Genomic DNA, 21,023 nt, shown 5'->3' with positions numbered 1-21,023 from the left:
CATTCATTCATGTTCCTTCGGCTTAGTCTCTATTTCAGAGGTCGCCACAGCGGAATGAACTGCCAATATTTTGAGGAATGTTGGAAAATGTAACCACATTCATAGTTGAAAAAATAAATATTATGGAAGTCAATAGTTCTAGTTTCTAACATTGAGGGTGAGTAAATGATGACCGAATTTTCATTTTGGGGATAACTATTCCTTTTAATATTATGGGCTTGATCTGGTTAGAAAGGTGTTTCAAGTTTATGGGGAACCAGATAACCTGGCAAATTAGTCAAATATCAGAAAATATGAAATAATAATGCTCATAGATTGCACAAAAGAATATATTTTGAGGAATGTTGGAAACCTGTAACTATTGACATTCATTGTCGGAAAAACAAATGCTATATAAGTCAATGGTTACAGGTTTTAAATATTCTTTGAAATATCTTTTCATGTGTTCAACAAAACAAAAACAAAACATTTAACCGGTTTGTAACAAGAGTGAGTAAATGATGACCAAACTTTCATTCTTGGGGGAACTATTCCTTTAAATATTGTAGGTTTGATCTGGTTAGAAAAGTATATCAAGTTCATAGAGAACCAGATAAACTGGAAAATTTGTCAAATATCAGAAAATATTAAATAATAATGCTCATAGATGGCACAAAAGATGATATTTTGACGAATGTTGGAAACCTTTAACTATTGACATTCATATTTAGAAAAACAAATACTATGGAAGTCAATGGTTACAGGTTTCCAACATTCTTCGAAATATCTTCTCATTTGTTCAACAAAACTCAGAGATCAAACCGGTTTGTAACAAGGGTGAGTAAATGATGACCGAATTTTCATTGTTGGGTGAACTTTCTCTTTAAATATTGTAGGCTTGATCTGGTTAGAAAGGTATTTCAAGTTCATGAGGAACCAACCAGATAAACTGGAAACCTGGTCAGTGTTCAGAAAATATTAAATCTTGATGATCATAGATTGCTCAAAAGAAGATACTTTGAGGAATGTTGGAAACCTGTAACTGTTTACATTCATATTTGGAAAAACAAATACTTTGGAAGTCAATGGTTACAGGTTTCCAACATTCTTTGAAATATCTTCTCATGTGTTTAACAGAACAAAAACAAAAAATCCAAAACAGTTTGTAAAAAGGGTGAGAAAATGATGACCAAATTTTCATTGTTGGGTGAACTATCCCTTTAAATATTGCAGGCTTAATCTGGTTAAAAAGGTATTTCGAGTTCATGGGGAAGCAGATTAACTGGACAATTTGTCAAAGATCAGAAAATATGAAATTATAATGCTCGTGGATTCACACAAAAATTAATTTTCAACCATTTCAACCATTAAGATTAGAGATTTAATTGAAAGTATTTTAAACCAAAACGCTGAATTTATTTGATTCAAAATACAGTAAAATTTTTTACATTTATATTGTTATATTATTAATTTTTCTGATAATATATTTCATTTTGTGATGGCAAAAGCCATATTTTCATTCTAAAATTAAGATTTTGTGCTTCTTAATATCGTTTTTTATAACTTATTGCACATTATGTATTTGATTAAAGATATAAAGGTCTCATTAAGTGCTTTGAAATGTGCATTTTTTTATTCAGTTTATTTACATTTTTTTAATGAAATTTCAATCGAAACATAGAGAGGGTGAGACATCGTGTAGCTCCTCCTCTTTTTCTAAAAACAGCCAATAGCATTTTGTTTTTATCACTGCTCTGCCAGTGAGAACGATTGACCTCAAGTGCATCAAATCATAGATATATACACTAGATATTGCATACGGACCCTGAGCATGCACCAACAGCGCTGCCACATTTGTACAGTGCTCCCAGGACAAATGTCATTCAACCGCACTTGGTCAAGACTAAACCAAGACTGGACCTTAGAGCTGTGTATGGGTGTCATAACAAGCAAACAAAACATAAAGGCAGAACAGTTCATAGGTAAGATTTTTTTTTTTTACGTTTTAGTATGTTACTAACTTATGCTAAAGTAATGTTATTGATGATAAAACAGTCTCTTACTGCACTGACCATAAGTCAAAAGTAGCACCAACTTGCATTAAATACTAGACTTATGCTAGTTTGGGTGAATTAAATCAGCAAACAATGTAAATGAAATATGACAACACGCTGCGTTGCTAGAAACTTCTATTATTGTCGGATAAATGAACGAGTAGTTCATAACGGAGATTCATTCAAAAATGAATCGCTTCCTCTGTTAGAATGAGAAGTGAAAGCAGAAGAGGGGGTGTGTTTCAGGACATGGATTAGATCAGATTTAACAGGGTGGGAGGATAATACATTTCCATGCACACAAACACATGCTCTTTGTGGGCAATGCCCGTGCGATCACTTATCCATTAATGTAGAAAAGTGATGTAAAATTATAATTTTTGTCATTTATAAAAAATATTTGCATACTGACCACCGGGAAAACTCCCGATCATAGATATATGCATATATGTGTCTATATCTCTGGCTTTAGATGGCCAGTTCTCAACTGCACCATTGTCCCACATTCATTTCAAAGGAGCACTACCCTGTACTAAAAAGGTATCTCTATCTGTATTAAGCTAGCTGTCTGTTCCTTCCAATCAGGCTTGGATTGGCTAATCTGGAGGACTTGGAGAATTCCCGGTGGGCTGGTCCGTTTTTTTGGCCGGTGTCCCTAGCACTCTCACTCTCAGCAGTTGCACTTTTTTCATTTATTTATTTATTTATTTATTTGTTTGATAGTCCATAGTCTTACTCTTTTTTTTTTTAATCATTATTTTGCTGCAGCTCTGCTCTTTTTATTTATTTTCTTGCAGCCCTGTGAGCAAAATGCAGCCTGCAGGTTAATGATGAAGTAATTATCATTCAACCCCAAACAGCGGCACTAAAATAAGAATTCAAATAATTAATATTAATGAATATTATACCTGCTCAATAAAAATCAGATGATTGACTACATTAATAAATCGGACATAACTTGATCAAAAATCTAAAAAAGAGAGAAAAAGATTAAGCCATCAGTAGAAAGTAATACTGTAGTTAGGAGTCTTGCAGATAACAGTGTAATGCTGCGTTCACACCAGACGCGGAACGCGCGTCAATCGCGAGTGATTTACATGTTAAGTCAATGCAAATGAGCGAATAGACATCCTGCGGCGCGAATGACGCTAATTGCGCGAATAGCGCAATACACGCGAGCCGATTTGAGCCTTTGCGCGTTTGACACGCTTAACGAGCGTTTCGCGCGAATCTCTCGAGTTCGAAAATCTGAACTTCAGCGGACATTCGCGCCGCGTTAACCAATCAGAAGCTTGCTTTTGTGGGGTGTGATTGTGACGCAGAACCTGTTGATGGTGTCCAGGGGCAAATCCTCCAGGCGACAACAAGTCATCAAACTGGGCTTGGCTCAGTCAGGGGCACCGCTGAAAGTCTCCGTCATCCAGGTTCAGTTTCTGGAGGAGTTTATGAGCTCACAGAGCTGGATGCACCTCTGAAAGGATGCAGTGGACTCATACAGGACCCTAAACGTATCGACGCTGTTTTTCAGTCTCCATAAAGCACATTAACACTGTTATTTTCTTAATAAAATCCATGTTAGCCATTTTGCTATGAAGCTAGAGTCACCGGGCAGACAGAAGCCCTGCCCATCACGTGAATCCGCGTCTGTGTATTGAAGTGAATTTGACACGCGAATGAAGCGGATTTGACTGGCGAATGAAGCGGGGGTTGACGCGCAAATGAAGCGAGTAATCTCAAATGTTCATGCGGCAATTTACGCGCGAATAGCGTGATTTATCCACGCGTTCCGCATCAGGTGTGAACACAGCATAATACTTATTTTTTATTCCAAATGCACCAGCATAACAATAACAGCACCATTGTGGTCCAGTGGTCAGCACGTTGCGTTATGACACCGTCTACCCAAGTTCGAACCTCACCCAAGTAGTTTTTAAATTATTTTTTAAATTTTTAGTGTTAAGACATATAATACTGTTTGGGTTACTTATGTAGGTGTACGTATTTCAATTTTTATTTTTTGTGCGACCACCGTTACAAAGGACTGGATATCTATAAAGAATTTTGCACATAATATATATTGAGATATTGCAGGAAAGGACATTGTGATGTTTTAAAGAATAGTTTTGGAGATTTAGCTACCCTTTAATGTTCTCATATTTATGAAAAACATTTGATGTTTTTAAGCAGCTGTTTCCTTGAAAAAGACATGGTAATGTCATTAAAAACTGAACTGGAAATGACGTTATTTTAATATAGACAGTCGTGAACTGAGGTGGTCTAAAGCAGGTCGCACACCAGAAGCGCCGCTCGGCGCCGCGACACGGCGCGCACACGACAGTTTAAAGTATCACACACCAGACGCGCACATTCGAAGGATATTTAACATGAAACTAATCAGATGGCGCTCTGTGGCGCGGCTGAAAAATGAACTGCGTCCTGAGCCGTCGCCGGGCGCCGCCGACTTGCGGTGCCGGGGTGTGTATATTGATAGAAACCTATGTTTAGAATTCTAAAATACATGGCGCTGCGCGGCGCGCCGCAGAGCGGCGCTTCTGGTGTGCGACCTGCTTAAGGCTTAAAACTCCAGGGCTGAAAAGTAGTCCCACTCCGGCCCTGCTTCCAATAGACAACAATAGCGTAGGCGACAACTAATGCAAATGTCTATGGCATCAAAAGCGAATCGTCTTGAGGGTTGGGCTTGTCAGATACTGAGAGCATTTGATTGGTTATGATTTGATGAGAACTGAAGTATGGGTTAGGGTTAGGGTTAGGTTAGGGTTAGGGTTAGGGTTAAAACATCGCTGCTCTATAAAGGTGGAAGTGACAAACTAAAAACTTTACATGTTTATATCAGTTTTATATCTTTTAAACACTGATTTTGTCACTGTTTTGAAGCACACTAGCTTATACATATTCTAAAAACTAACAATACTAATTCTAACATCTAAAAAACTTTTCATTTCACGAGACCTTTGAACTTAATGTAATTTAATTTAGACATTTTTAATGTTTATCTTGTTTTTTTGATCAGTTTAGCACTTTTACTGAATAAATTTGAGTTTCTTAAAATACGTTGAGCGGTATTGTTGCACATAAAACTCTGAAATAGCAAATAATTTCCCCCGACCCCTTCCTCGCCCTCAGTTACTCGAATATAAAGTGCCAAAATGATAATTTTAATAAATAACAGCAATCAATTGTAATGCTTTCAATGTGTATTAACGGATTCACTCGATGACGATGAGAAATCCTGCCTTTCTGTCAGCCCTTTCCAGATGTCGATTCGTAGATTTGGATGCGAGCTGAAAGAATGACTCAGTTTGCCCTCGGCTGCAGGCATTTCTGTACCAGACTGACCCCGCATTCTTATGCCCACATGCCTCATACTTGCACTGTTGCTGTTTGAGTCATGAGCTTCCACTTTCTTCTGCTCTTATGTGCTCTTAAATGCACTCTATTTATCCCATATATCAAAGTGAGTAAATATAAATAGATTAATATTCAGCTGGTCATAACATCATAACATGCCAGCTCTTGTGTACGAGAAAAAGTAGGTCATTGAACCATCAATTCTGACTGTCTTCAAATGTGTGTGTGACCTGTCAGCTATGCTAGACACTCGTACACACACTTTACCTCTGTATGTGTGTGTGTGCCTCTCTCTGACGAGATTAAAGTGAGTGTAGAGCCCCCTCAGGGCTGTGGTTATTCCAGAAATAGGACAGGCTCCTGCAGATAAAGCAACATAGATTCAATGTGGCTTATTGACGAAAGCGAATTCAGTATTCATATATACGCTGCTGCCCTCTGTGGTTAAGACGAGGTACTACAACATTTTACTTCATTTAATTGCCAAGAAATAGAAGTCTGTCGTCTTTTTAATTTATTATTTTATTTATTTCTGTCTAACGTGAGTTTTTTTTCTGAACAATGTGGGTAACCAATTAGTTGCTTTACTTATTTGACTTCCATACTATGGTAAACAATACCGGGAGTCAGTGGGGACCAGAAACTATTTGTATAACCACATTTTTTTTCCACTTTTGTTTGTCTTTTTTGTGTTTATTAGAAAAAATCTACACTCTTACAGGTATGAAAAATAATTGGGAGTGAGTGAATAATGGCAGGCCTTTAAATTTTAGGTGAACTGTTTCTTTAAGTGGGATCAATATTATTGTGGCAACCCATGATTATTAAAGGGACTAAGCCGAAAAGAAAAGAAAATGAATAAATGCACATACATTTTTTGCATGTGGATTTTTTTATGTCTATACTGTTACTTTTGATTAGTTTAATGCAGTGTTTCTCAATCACGTTCCTGAGGCCCACCAGCACTGCATGTTTTGGATGTCGTCTTTGTCTGTGACAATTATCACAGGTCTTTCAGTCTTTGCTAATGAGCTGAGGATCAGAATCAGGTGTGTTTGATTGAAGAGACCTTGAAAATGTGCAGTGCTGGTGGTTCTCCAGGAATGTGGTTGAGAAACACTGGTTTAATGTATCTTTACAGGATAGAAATATGAATTTCCCCTAAAAAAAACCCACTGATCTCAACTTTTATACATGTTTTGTGTTTTCAGATTTTGGATTTATCTTTATCTAAATTACAGTAAATCAATTCCAATACATTTTAACAAACTCTTTATAATGGTGCAAAATTTTACGTTCATATTCATTCAGATTGATTGCATTCTTCCTGTATAACATCATTAACATGATTGTATATATACCTAAATCTAAATACTTATTTTTTTCTAATGTTTGTGTATGTAGTTTATTACTTTCTGTGAAATGTTTTGAATATATTATTATGTTTAGTCTAGCTCTGGCAACCTCTATACTAGGGGTGCCCAAACTTTTTTCTTTTGAAGGGCCAAAAATTTAACTAGACAGAAGATGGTGGGTCGGAGGTAAATATACCAAACTGTAAAGTTGTCAATGTAATTTTTATTATTATTATTTTAATAATTACATCGTTTATTATGTACTTTAATTAAGACTATAATTTATTAAATTAAAATACTTTAATTGTATCAATAATTATACATGTTTGTACATTTTAAAATGATCATCTTACAAAAAAAACATGAACAAGCCCAGAAAACATCAGCAAACATATCGAGTCAATGTCTGCTATCCATCAAGTGACTAATTATTAATTCTTTTTTTTTTTTTTATCTGATTTATTTACATTTAATTGAAAAATTTAATTCCAGTTTGCTTTTTTGTAGCTCAACAGTAAAAAAAAAGTTATGTTAAATTAGAAATGACAATCTCTGTTAAAGGCATTCTCACCGAAATTCCCCATCATTTTCACTCTCCTTAGATGGTATGAAGGGCCAAATCAAAAGTTACTCTGGGCCAACTTTGGCCCGTGAGCCCTTGTTTGGGTATTTTTATGTATTACTATTATTTTTTTAAACTTGGTAACACAAATACACACTAAATAAGATGTATTGTAAAAAAATTAATCATTTAGTAAATGCTAATAGACAACACATGGAATTAAACCAACAATAGAGAAATGATATGTGTCCCATTCAGTTTAAAGCAGTATACTTGTAGGTGTTTTTCCTGTCATTCATGTTTTTGTTTTTGTTTTTTTCTCGTCAGGGAGTTCTAGACAGGATCTCTCAGATTCAGCCCAAGCTGATATTCTCAGTAGCAGCTGTTGTGTATAACGGAAAACAGCATGACCATATGGAGAAACTCCAGAACGTTGTTAAAGGTATATATCCGTTCACACTGAGGTCAATATTACCCATCATGTTTTCTCATTGATAAGTTTGCATATAATGGAGCCTCATGTTTTTTTTCCACATGTCTCAGGCCTCCCTGACCTGAAGAAGGTTGTGGTTATTCCATATGTTCGCTCTAGACAAGAGACTGATCTCTCCAAGATTCCCAACAGGTCAGTACATCTCTGTGTGTTTAAAGTCATTTATATCATATAAATGTCTTTAACTTTTCTTTTATTGCTTTGGTGCATTTTACATAGGTAGTTAGTTAGTTAGTTAATTAGTTTATATAGCACATTTTTTACAGCACAACGTTTCCCAAAGAGCTGAACACAATCAATACTAATTAAAATAAGTCCTACAGCACATACATAACAATTAAAACATAAGACAAACCCCTCAACATTAAAAGGCTCAAATGCTAAATATAAAAGATGCAGTTTCTGAAGCTTTTTAAAAGCAGATCAAGTTAAAGCGTGTCTAATATGGGGTGGAAGCTTGTTCAAGAATTTTGGGGCGATAACAGCAAAAGCTCGATCCCCACTTCGCTTACACCGGGACCTTGGTACAGAAGGAATAAACCGATCAGTGACCTACCAGGATTATATAAATGTAGAATATTTGATAAATAAGATGGTGCCAGACCACTTAAGGATGTATACATGTCCTTCAGTTAACGAACAATTCTGTTGTCTAAATGGGTGCATCTCATTTACATAAGAATCAAATGAATTGATGTTTTAGCTTTGTTACTGTATATATGTACTGGTTAATATGAATGCTGTTTATTCTTTATTTTATTACTTTAAAATTGCAAAAACTGTTAAAGTAAAACTGTATTGTATTGGTATCCTTTTCATTAATAAAAAAAATGAATAATTTGTTATTACAACTCTGACCTGGACTGACACGTTTTTAATTTACTATAGTTTTCTATGTTAAGCTGCTTTGACACAATCTACATTGTAAAAGTGCTATAGTAATGAAAATAAATTGAATTGAATTATAATTATTTAATGATGAAAAATAATTAAATATTTATTATTTATTTATGTGAAAAAAATTGATAAATATTGATTTTTGTATGAGTTAAGACCAGTTGCCTACATAAAAAGGAAAACATAAAAGTAAAAAAAAAAATTAAATAAAGACAGAATTTTCATGCTGCAGTGCTTTGTCAATAAGCTGTAAGTTTATCAGTAAAATAATAATGAGAAATATTGGCAAAAGATAAATATATATTTAAAAAGTTATTGACAATTGTGTAACTTCATTGGTAATTTAACAAAAAAAGTATTTTTGAGTCCATATGCTACTTTTACACTGCCAGGTTTGTTACCTTACTTAATAATTAAGTGTGCATTTTTAAAGAGAATTTTACTGCTCCATGTTAAAATTTACATGGAATGTGTTGTTAAGAAAATGTTGAAATAATTTTTGGTTATATTCAGTGTGTGTTTTAACACCTGTGTTATCTGTGGTTATAATAATTGCATTATAACTGTGTACTTCTGCTGCAGAACCACACATTGATTTATTTAATTTTTTTTCAAATAGACCCTACTGTGTGACCGAATGGAATTCTTGTTCTTTGGCATTCTTTATTAATAAAACGCAAGAGCTTTAAAACTTTTGGCATTGATTGATTTAGCCAGACTAGTATAAAGTTGTAGGTGTGTATTATTTCCTTTATCAGTGAGTGCTGCTGTGTTGAGATAAGAGCTGAAGTGGATGTGTCTGTTAGCACTCAGTCAGTCCTGACTCTGTGTTCTGTTTCTTCTAGTGTTTTCCTGGAGGACTTTTTAGCCACCGGTAAAGAAGGGGATCAGGACCCTCAGCTGGAGTTTGAGCAGCTGCCCTTTTCTCATCCTCTCTTCATCATGTACTCCTCTGGAACCACAGGAGCTCCCAAATGCATGGTTCATTCTGCTGGGGTGAGTGTGTGTCTGTGCCTTTGCGTGTGTCTTGTGTGCGCGTGCATGCATGTATGTCTGCGAGCGAGTGTGTGCGTCTGCGATCATGCATGTGCGGCTGCGAGCAGGCCATGTGCGTCTGCAAACATGTGCGTGTGTCTGCGAGCATGCGCGTGCGTCTGCGAGCATGCGTGTGTGTCTGCGAGCATACATGTGCGTCTGCGGGCGTGCGTGTGCGTCTGTGGGCATGTGTGTGCCTCTCCAGGTGTGCGTCTACATGTGCGTGTCTGCATGTGCGTGTGCGTCTGCCAACATGCGTGTGCAAGCGTGCATCTGTGGGCATGCGTGTGCGTCTGCAGGTGTGCGTTAGCATGTTCGTCTGCAGGGGTGTGTGCGTCTGCTGTTGTATGTCTGCGTCTGCAGGTGTCCGTCTACGGGCGTGCGGGCGTGCGTGTGCATCTGCTTCAAATTTGTTTTTCAGCAATAAAAAAATTAACAGCTACATTTTTATACCTGCCTGGGCAACTGACTACAATAGGATAAATTTAAGTATTAAAATGACCAAAACTGAACTGAAATCAGCTAATAATAAATACTTAAAAGCAAAATAAAAATTTCAAGCATATATTGCAAAATTAGGTAAAATGAGTTATAATAATTATTATAAAATTAATAATAAATTAATTACTATATTATTACTGTTATAATAGTGTTTAAGAAAATTACATATTTTATTAGTATTAATAAAGTTATGGTAGAATGGTGTAATTCAACTAAAATGTCAGTGTTATTTAATACAGAATCAGAGTTAGTATTGCAGATTTTTTTTTAAAGTGTAAATTGTTTATTTTTCAGTAAACCTTTTTTTAGGTTCATTTGTCAGTTGTTCTAGTGTTTTTATATATCTGCAATACATATTTAGCATGTTTAATTTCGATTGAATTAATTCTTTAAACCAGTTTATCATATTTTAAGTAACAAGTTATGTTTTTTAAGGTGTTCGATTTAGTTTTAGGTATCCAAAATAGTCTTACAAGTTCAAACCTGGTCTGCATCTTGAATTGCTGCGTAATTTCTTAAGGCTGAGATTTCTGTACATTTATGCCATCACAAAAGGTAAAATGTGTAATTTATCTCTCCTTTGTAATTCGTGCTGGTCATCATCACATGAAAAATGTCTGAACTCAGCCACAAACACCACTAGATGGCAGTAAGAGGCAGCATTAAACCTTACTATAAGCCAGATGCAACTGGGATGAGCAATTACGTGCACCATTCTCACTCTGAACATTAGGGACACAGCAGCCCTCATGGGTGCGAATCAAGCTTTTGTTCCAAATATATGGGTTTAGCACGGGTTGCACGCAAAATTCAAGAAAGGGAAAAGTAGTGCTTGAGCTTCAGTTGTTTGCATGTCTGTTTAGTGTGTGTGTGTGTGTGTGTGTGTGTGTGTCTTTTTATTTTTCACAGATTTTCCTTTCAGCCTTTGCGGCATTTGTGTCTGACACCTCTGTTGTGTGCTGGATAATTAGAGCGCTGTGTGTATAAAAACACACAATGACACAAATGTACACATGCAGCTGCATTTCTTGCTCAATGTAGATCAGTGTTCTGTCTGTGTGCTATTTTGAAAACGCTACTCCTGTCATGGCAGTTAGCAAATGAATGAACACGCTCGTGATTATTGCTTCCGTTTCAATAAGTGTTAAAGGAATGTTATAACGCTGTCAGGCCATGGTGTAAAAAAAAATGGAATGTGATTGGACTTTTTTAATTCTTTTTTTAATCCCTGAATTGTTGCTGATTTTTAATAATTAGGTCATTCACTACCTGCCAGATAACATCTGAATGTATGACATCAGCACAACAGAAAGAAAGAACAGCATTTGAGAATCAGAATCACACAATCCACTTGCTTTTCAAATAATCGAATAATGCTTTTCTTGGCTATTTTTACAGCAACTGGTCTTTTGACGGTCCTCTGAAGTGCCTTTAAACTAGCATTTTTGTTTGAAATGCGATGTATTTTTAACTGAAACATGAATGCAGGGGGGAGCATGTGGAGTAGCTCCTCCCTTTTAAAAAAAATCACCAATAGCGTTTTTGTTTTTTTTGTTCTGTTTATAGTTTTTCCTTATATTTGCAGATATTTAAGTGAACCCTTGATGTGAACGCTAATTTTGAATAAGTGACCGATTTCAGGCACATATTGTTGATTGGTCAGAAAATCTGTTGAGAAGCTTAAGTGTTTGTTGATGTCGTTAAAAAAAATCTTTCAGTTGCAGCCTTTAGCACGATGACATACTGGATCAGGTCTAATACATAATAGACATGCATGCGTGAGTGGTTGATGCTAGAAGTGAGAATTAATTTAATTAATTATTAAATTACTCATTACATTGTGTGTTAATGACGTCTACATATACCCCAACCTTAAATCCAACCCTCACAGTTATTAACATCTACCACAACCCTAAACGCAACCATCACAGTTATTAAAGTCTGCATCTACCCCAATCTTAAACCCAACCGTCACTGTAATTAACGTCTACACCTACCCCAACCCAAAAGCCAACCCTCACAATTATAAACGTTTACACCTACACTAAACCCAACCCTTACAGTTAAGGTCTATCCAAACCCTAAACCCAACCATCACAGTTATTAACGTCTACATCTACCCCAACCCAAAACCCAACACTCAAAATTAATTACGTTTACACCAGTGGTGGGCAAACATTTTAGACCCGAGGGCCACATCAAGTTTTGCAAACCAAGTGAAGGGCCACGTGTCAAATCCTTCAAAAATGTACTTTTATTTATAGTGGCAGTATGCATGAAACATGTAATATCGGACAGAAACATGTCACATTAACACAAAACTGATTTTTTAATAGGTATTATTGAGTAAAATTTTCAAGTCAAATGAATTTGTGCTGCTATTTGTATTTATCATCACTTATCAATCTTCATAAAACAAAAAAATAATACCTTATAAAATATACTACTACTACTACTACTACTACTATTACTACTACTACTACTAATACTACTACTACTACTACTAATACTACTACTACTACTACTAATAATAATAATAATAATAATTATTATTATTATTATTATTATTACAGTGAAGAATGTAAGATATTGTCTGAGAAATAAAGTCATTATTATTATTATTATTATTATTATTATTATTATTATTATTATTATTATTATTACAGTGAAGAATGTAAGATATTGTCTGTTAGAAATAATCTCATATTAACACATTCAAAATAATTCTTAAAGTTTACTATTCAGTCAAATTTACAATAATCTATTTTGCACTGCTTTTAGAATATACGAATCAATCATCATAAAACTTGATAAAACCACAAATCTTTGATAAAAGAACGTTTTAAAGTGGATGTATGCATGGAAAATATATTCAAAAATGACAAAAATTAACACATTTAACCAGCAATTATTATTTTTATTATTTTTAATTATTATTAATAATAATAATTATTATTATTATTTGAGTCAAATTCACAACGATCTCATTTGAGCGTGTATTAATATGCTCATATCAATCATTATAAAACTGTGAGATAAAACAGAAAAAGAAGACTCTTAGTCTTTATTATTCCAAGTCATGTAATTATGAGTGTGTTAATGTGAACAATGAGCCTGAAAATAAAGTTAGAGTAGTATCAACAGCAACACTCTCGCAAAATACCTATCTGATTCAGTCGTTGCCTAACGACATAAAAAAGTGCGCCATGCTCTTTTTCTTCTTGTCAACAAAAAGGCAACATGGTGCACCTCGCGTTTTTTGAATGTAAATGCACATTTGGTGTGATCGGCCCCTTAGGTTGTAGTCTTTAAAAACAGCAATACTTCCTTGGCATATTAGACATACCTCTTTATGTCCGATATTGATAAAGAAGTATTTTGTTGTCCATTCTTCCTTAAACACACGACATTCAGAGCCCATTTTTTTTGCCTGTGTTCTAATTCTATTGGTACCGCTAACTGTACCACGTGCATTACTGTCATCAAATGGCGTTCACTTGTATTAAATCGTTAATTTACTAATTCTGAAACCAAACGTTACTCAGAAGCAGCATTTCAAAAACTCCCTCACAGGCTGGATGAAAGTGTTCAGCGGGCTGCATATGGTTCGCGGGCCGTAGCTTGTCCACCTCTGGTTTACACCTACCTTAAACCCAACCCTAACAGTTGTTCATGTCTACATCTACCCCAACCTTAAACCAACTTTACAGTGTCCACTACTTATTGAAGCTGATCCAGTATTGGATTCGAGCAGCACACTGCAAAGTTTGACTGTTTATGCCTTCTAAATACAAAAGTTTCCTTTGTTTTGGAGCACACTGGCTTATAGGTAACCTAAAGACATATTAATACTAACCTCTGAAAACCTTTGATCTAAAGCAAACCTTTTAAGGTGATTTTTAGTGAGTGTGTGAAGTTTAGTAGTTGTAGAGTATGATGCGAGTTTATCATAACTGTGATCAGTGACCAACTCAAAATCTGACCTTATTTTCTTCTTTTCCCAGGGCACTCTCATCCAGCATCTTAAAGAACATATTCTCCATGGCAACATGACCTTCAATGATGTCATCATATATTACACTACAGTATGTATCAGAGACCTTAGGTGCTTAAACTACACCATCATTTGGGAAAATGTTTTAAAATCTCCAGTGAAGTTACCTCAAAAGTAGCCATTTATTATAATAATTGCTTACATTTTATATAGAGCTTTTCTGGGCACTCGTAGCACTTTAGAAATTACCGGGGGAATCTCCTCAACCACCACTAGTATTCTAATGGAGTCTTTTTTCTTCTTTTTAAATACATATGCACATTGAATTCTATAACATTGCTTCTATACAGAATTGAACAAAAAAGTAAATCATACATGAAAGTAGTTTCAATTGAAGCCAACTGTACAAATCATATGACCGATTCAATGATCATTCATAAAGACAGTTACTTGAATCAGCAGTTCTGAGTGAGTAATTTAAATGAATTATTTATTTAATTTATTGCTGGTGGTTTTAGTGTCATTTATTTATCTCTGACTGACCTAAACCAGCCAAGGTGGCAGTATATAAACACATACTCAAGCTAAATATTACTTGATTGTTGCATTGTTGTTTGTTAATGCCTTTGTCAAATTGTGAAATAATATTATAGTTTAAAGTAGCTTTTCTATTTCTAATTTATTTTGTGGCAAAGCTTAATTTTGAGCAGCACAATATCTTTCAGAAATTGTTTTATTATAGACATTTGGTGCTCAAGAAACTTTTCTTATTGTTAAAAAATGTTTGATGCATTAGATTTTTGAAAAGACTTGTTTATTACAAGTCTTAGGGTGCTTTCATGCCTAGATTTTGTTTCGGAACCTGGCTCATTTCCCCCGTTAACGCGGTTCTTTTGGCAAGTGTGAAACCGGCAAGCGTGCTCGGATCTGCGGCAAAACAATCAGTCCGAGATCGCCTGAATGAGGTGTCTCGGCTCGATTGAAATAAACTCTTGAGCGGATCGATTTTAGTGAGAAAGCAATACGATCCAATGAACTAATGAACCAGGCTATATCACAATGTATTATAGATTTGTAATAGGCATATATAGCTATATGAAGAGAGAATTATGAGTAGGGTGGGATGTCATTCGTACCAGTAAATGTGTGTTTCATGTTAAATACGAAAGTGAAAGCATGCTGAACTATTAACTAGAGCTGTTTATCCGTTAGGAAAATTCTAGCCAACGGCTCTGTATGAGAAAGTCTTACCTCTGATTTATATTTGGTGACTTATGTCTGTGGGTGTCACCATTCAAAGTTAAAGCGCCACTTTTTGCTTATAATGTCTTATTGCTCATCGTCATAAATTAAAATAATTAGGCATGACAGCTGAGCAGGACTAAACTGTGAAACTCTAACTAATTTGAGGAGTGTTTACTCGCATGTGACTTGTTTTAACTATTTAGGACTGTTTAGAAACTCTGCCTTGTGAAAGTGATCCACACCAAGAAGAAAAATACATATTTGTAACCATTTTTATCCCCGTTTGGGGGGAAAAAAGCAATCGATCTACAGGTGTAAAGGCACCCTTAAAGTTTTAAAATGTCTTAAATCTCAAAAGCTAAATTTAAGGTCTTAAAAAGTCTTAAATCAACTGAAATACTGTGTTGTAGGTCTTAAATCCTTTTTAACAGGTCTTAACTTTCCCTTGTTCATTTATAGCTACCCAATCTGGCCATTCACACTCATACAATCACCAACAATCCATCTCAATAAAACTGGTAACTTTATTTAAAATAGCATGTAATTACTTTCTTTACTGCAACTTTTGGTTTAAAGTTCTCCATTTATTTACTGCTGAAGATACTGACCTGACCTATATTTTTTATTATTAAATTAGTATTATTGTATTATTAAATGTATTAAATTATAGTCATTTTTCGATAGGGCAAGTGAAAATCTTTTACAACTGGCATGTTCAAATGAAATCTTCAGCATTTAGCCCCGTATAAATCTGAAATTTATTTCATAAGTCTTAAAATGTCTTAACATTAACTTGCTGAAACCTACAGAAACCCTGTATTTAAAGTATAATAAAAAAAGTTTCTTTTTCCTTACTACAGTCTCTAAACCACAGCATGTATATTATTTACTTCTATATGACCAATTTAGACTTTTGTGTGTGTGACCAGACCACCCCCACAGCCTTGGTTATTACAATACAAAAAAGTCATTTCAAGAGGCAGAAATGTTATTAGATTTTGACGAAAGATTATGAACAAACTTCTTATTTTTCCCCCTTATACACTGATTGATCAGACACAATAACACCAAAACATTCATTAACAATTCGGGTCCATATCTAATTCCATGACATCTTTGATGGGACAACATATTTCTCTCTGTGTCATTAGTCTACAATATCTAAATAGCACAGTCTAATATTGAGTCATATTTGGATAGAAACACATTTTTGAACACTGTTTGTGGAGTAGTTGGTGTGTTTGCATAACTTGTATCATCTGAACCAATCTAACAGCAGATATCTCTCTCTCTCTCTCTCTCTCTCTCTCTCTCTCTCTCTCTTTCTTTTTTTTTATCTGCGCAGACGGGCTGGATGATGTGGAACTGGCTGATTTCCTCTCTTGCTGTTGGAGCTTCTGTGGTCTTGTACGATGGCTCTCCTCTTGTTCCCAGTGCCAATGTGCTGTGGGACCTCGTGGACCGTCTTGGGTAAGTTTGTGTGAGACATTCCTAATGAAGGTGTCACTAGAGCTTCAGTTGCTCTTTTATTCTTCTTCCTCATGCCTGTGCTGTAATTGGCCGAAGTGTGGCTGTGTTTATCACCAGCATCTGCTGTGCCCTTTGTGTAAATGACACCACATCAGCACGCCACCCTGATTTAAAGAGACTGGTCTAATTGGCCACCTCTAATGTGGCATCGAGCTCCTTTCAGAGTTCACCTGTTATTGATCACAAATGATCGAAGTGCAACAGACACCGGAGTTACTCTGAAACACACCTGATGGGTGTGTGTGTGTGTGTGTGTGTGTGTGTGTGTGTGTGTCTGTGTGTGTGTCTGTGTGTGTGTCTGTGTGTGTGTCTGTGTGTGTGTCTGTGTGTGTGTCTGTGTGTGTGTCTGTGTGTGTCTGTGTGTGTGTCTGTGCGTGTGTCTGTGTGTGTGTGTGCACTCGTGTTTGTTCATTTTCAGCTCTCTTGGCTGCTGGTGGAAGCCTCTATTCTTAACTTTCATTGTTCGTCTTCCCCCAAGAGGCAGGAAATAGAGACATTTTTGCAGCAGCTTTGGGGAAAAACCAAACACACACACACTCAAATCATTGCTGAGATTTATTTATTTATTTTTATAGTTTACATAAGGCTGTCAATCAATTTTGTAATTGAAGATGTATTTAAACATAGCTTATTTCATTCATTACATATTTTATCAATCATGCTAAATTAGATATTATTCAAAAGTGTAAATATGTAAATTTCCATCCTGTAAAACAACAGAGGTATTTTTGTCAATTTTACTGTACCATATCCATGTTTAAAACTAACATCAATATGGTACAGTAATATATTTTAAGGTGGTCATTCCTCTAGTAAGGATTGTTAAGTTTCCAAATGTAAAATTAACTATACTGTTTTTTTATCAAATATTTTTCTAATCTTTTAAAATCACATATAGTTAGAAATAACTGATGCGGTTAGTGTCTGTGTTGTGATAAATAAAATGGGATTTGTTACTTTACTTTTAGCTAATTGCTTTAAAAGCAACAGGTTTACTTTAAAAAAAAAATAAATTTAACTTATCACCTTTTACAGTGTAGATCAGGGGTCTCAAACTCAAATTGACAGGGGGCCATTTCAATGACTGACAATTCATATAAGGGTCATTTTAAAATTCAAACACATAAAAAAAGTGGAAACCTGATATAATTGATGCATCTTAGGACACCAGACATGATGTTTATATTACAAGCATTACTTGTCACCAATGATGATGCAAATCATCATGCACTTAAACAGCTGCTGAAATATGTTTGCGGCTGTTGCGTGTGTGGCCGAGCATTAGACACACACTTAGTCATTCTTCCACAGAATATGAGGTCAAAACTCCAGCTTTTTGTTTTTTGTACATATTAAAGGGGTAGTTTAAATACTATGAAAATACTAATAATAATACCAACTAATTATTTCTTAACTAAAAATTTGATAAGAACAGCAGAAAGCAGTTTGGGTAACTTTAGTGACTTTACTCACGATGGTTCTAATATGTTTTTTTTTTTTAACTACAGCAAAGAGGGGGAAAGTATGTATATATTCACATTTACCTTAACATGTTCAATTCAACCAGCAGTAAAATTTTACTAAAGGACATTTTTACAAATCTTATTATGCAAATGAGGAAAATCTATTAAACGAGACCATTTAAATGGAATATTAGCAAAACTATCATATTTGTTACACCACCATCATTATGTGTAAGCCATGTAGAGGTGTTTGAACAACAAGAAACAGATGTTAAAAAACTGAATATAATCAAAGGACCCTAGAATATTTACAAAAACACCTACGGACATATATTTCGACGTTTAAATCAGCACCAGAAATAATCTGCATGTGCGTTACTCTCAACTGCACACAAAGTGAAGCTGAAAGTAAATCTTAACCGAACGTATAGTACAGTACTTTAAATCTCCAATAGGTGGCAGGTCAACACCACAAGGGCTATATGTGAATGCGCAACAAAGAAAGTGATTCAAAAACATGTTGTGGAGGGCTGAATCTTGTTATATTTTTGACGTCAGTTGTGGGCCGGAGGGAGGAGGAGGGGGGGCCGTAAATGGAAGATTGGGACCCCTTGTGTAGATGATTTAGGTCGGAGAACCTCAGTTTTTGTGATGTCAACTTCAAGTTTGGAGCAGATCTTGGTTAGACACAGGGCTAATTGTATTTAATTTATGATATAAAAAAATTGTTATATTGTTTCTTTATAGTAAACTTAAACTTCTATAACTTTTTTTATTTTATTTTTTTAAATGTTCATTTACCCAAGTTAAGGTTTCACATTTGTGTTCTTAATAGGGACTTAAAGATTAAAGTTTGTTAATAACAAAAGTATTAAATTTATTACACTAACATTCAATAGTTTGGAATCAGTAAGATCATTTTAGAATACATATTTTTATTTAGCAAAGATGCATTAAATCATTCAAAAGTAAAAAAAAATTAATAATAACAATTAGAAAGAAAAGAAAATGTTATTCTGAACTTTGTATTGTCATTAAATATAGTATATGAAATATTTTTTAAATGTTAAAATGTACAATATACATTTTGAGTACCAAACAGCATATTAGAATTATTTGTGAATGGTCATGTAAGAATGAAGACTTGGGAAATGATTTAACATTCTAACAGTATTGCTGACCCCACACGTTTGAACCATGTACTTTATATACTGATTTGAATTAATTGGAAAAAAAAAACTTTAAAAAAAAAAGAACAAATATATTACATATTATATTTATGTGACATAAAACCCTGAATGCACAACTAAATTTCTTTTTGAATTCTGGTTATTCCTGATTAATTTAACAGCACTTTATAGCCCACAATTCACAGACGATGCATCCTTTATTTTTATTTTGGACTATATTAATAAATGTTGGGTTGTGGACATGCGTGTCATTAGTTATTTTTCAACATCACATTCAGTTTCAAGCAGTTGCACTCTGTCCGGTTGTTTTTAATACAAGAATGTGTCCTGTGTGAGTTGATATTGAGCAGCCTGCTCTCTCTTTGTAAATGTGATTTGGCGAGACGTGTTGTGTCTGCAGTGGCAGCAACAGAGTTTCAGGCTTAATTTGCTCTAATGTGGAATTTCTTAGGCAAGCTTAATTGCGTTAGATTTTTATCACATTGTTTGTGCATGTGCACTTGATGAATGCGTTAAATGAGCAGTCTTGATTTTGAAAGGCAGCTCTGGGTTGTGTTTATGGCTCTTCGCTTCTGTCTTTTTGAGTTTAGCTTTGAGTTAGAGCCCTGTTGGTGACACCAATTAAGTTGCTCCTCTGGGCATGAGGGTTTATTTAGAGTTTAGTGAGATAATAAAAAGATGGCTGCGTTTAGTGGCGACACCATTATTGATTATAATAAATCAAACAGTTTTTTTCCATCTTTTGATTTTTAGTCAAATAATTCCCATTCTTCTGGGGAAAACAAAAGACTAAAACTGTATGCTTGTTCATTTTTAAGTTTAATTTCCATATCTCAAATTGCTCCTTAATAGCTGATTCAATTCTAGTTTATTTGTATAGCGCTTTTGAACTTTTCTTGCATTACAATATATATCAGAAAGGTTAAGGTTGTTAGTTACTATAACTTAAGTAGTAACTAAAAAATAATTACTGACAACTTTAACAGTTAAAGTTATTATATAAAAGCTTAATCATAATCATGCATTAAAATAGTGTATACATGATGTTTAAGTGTAGATGTTCAATGAAGTGAAAAATCCATTGTCAGAGCTTGACAGGAACTTTATCATTACACAGTTCATGGAACAGTTCCTTCTTCCATTTCACAAGTGTTAGTAACTTAAGTGTGATTTAAAATGGTTGCCTCCTTGTTTTCTAGCTCGCAGATTATGTATTTAATTGTGTTTTGTTACTTGTAACCACTCCACGCAGCTTGTACTGTATCTGGTTAACTCTTTATATTCTCATATCACATCTAAAACTCTGTTGAAAACGTGATGCGTGCCGCTTTGTTTACGGATTTAAACTGCTGTTTG

General features: G+C 34.8%; 1 protein-coding gene across 5 annotated transcripts in view; it reads left to right on the top strand.

Annotated features, from left to right (window-relative positions):
- aacs (acetoacetyl-CoA synthetase) overlaps positions 1 to 21,023 on the top strand; it is a 79,143-nt gene that overhangs the window by 24,864 nt on the left and 33,256 nt on the right. For all 5 annotated transcript variants that reach the window (XR_015490006.1, XR_015490005.1, XR_015490004.1 and 2 more), the window contains 5 exon segments: positions 7,647 to 7,761; positions 7,863 to 7,944; positions 9,555 to 9,705; positions 14,250 to 14,330; positions 16,830 to 16,954. Coding sequence is in view for 1 of the 5 variants with exons in the window: in NM_201009.2 (NP_957303.2) it covers positions 7,647 to 7,761; positions 7,863 to 7,944; positions 9,555 to 9,705; positions 14,250 to 14,330; positions 16,830 to 16,954 (554 nt within the window). In the remaining 4 variants the exon portion in view is untranslated.

Source organism: Danio rerio, chromosome 5 (genome assembly GCF_052040795.2).
Source record: "Danio rerio strain M-AB ecotype USA chromosome 5, GRCz13ab, whole genome shotgun sequence".
Lineage (NCBI taxonomy): Eukaryota > Metazoa > Chordata > Actinopteri > Cypriniformes > Danionidae > Danio > Danio rerio.
Note: the sequence above shows the minus strand (reverse complement) of the source record. Positions and strands in the feature narration are given on the sequence as shown.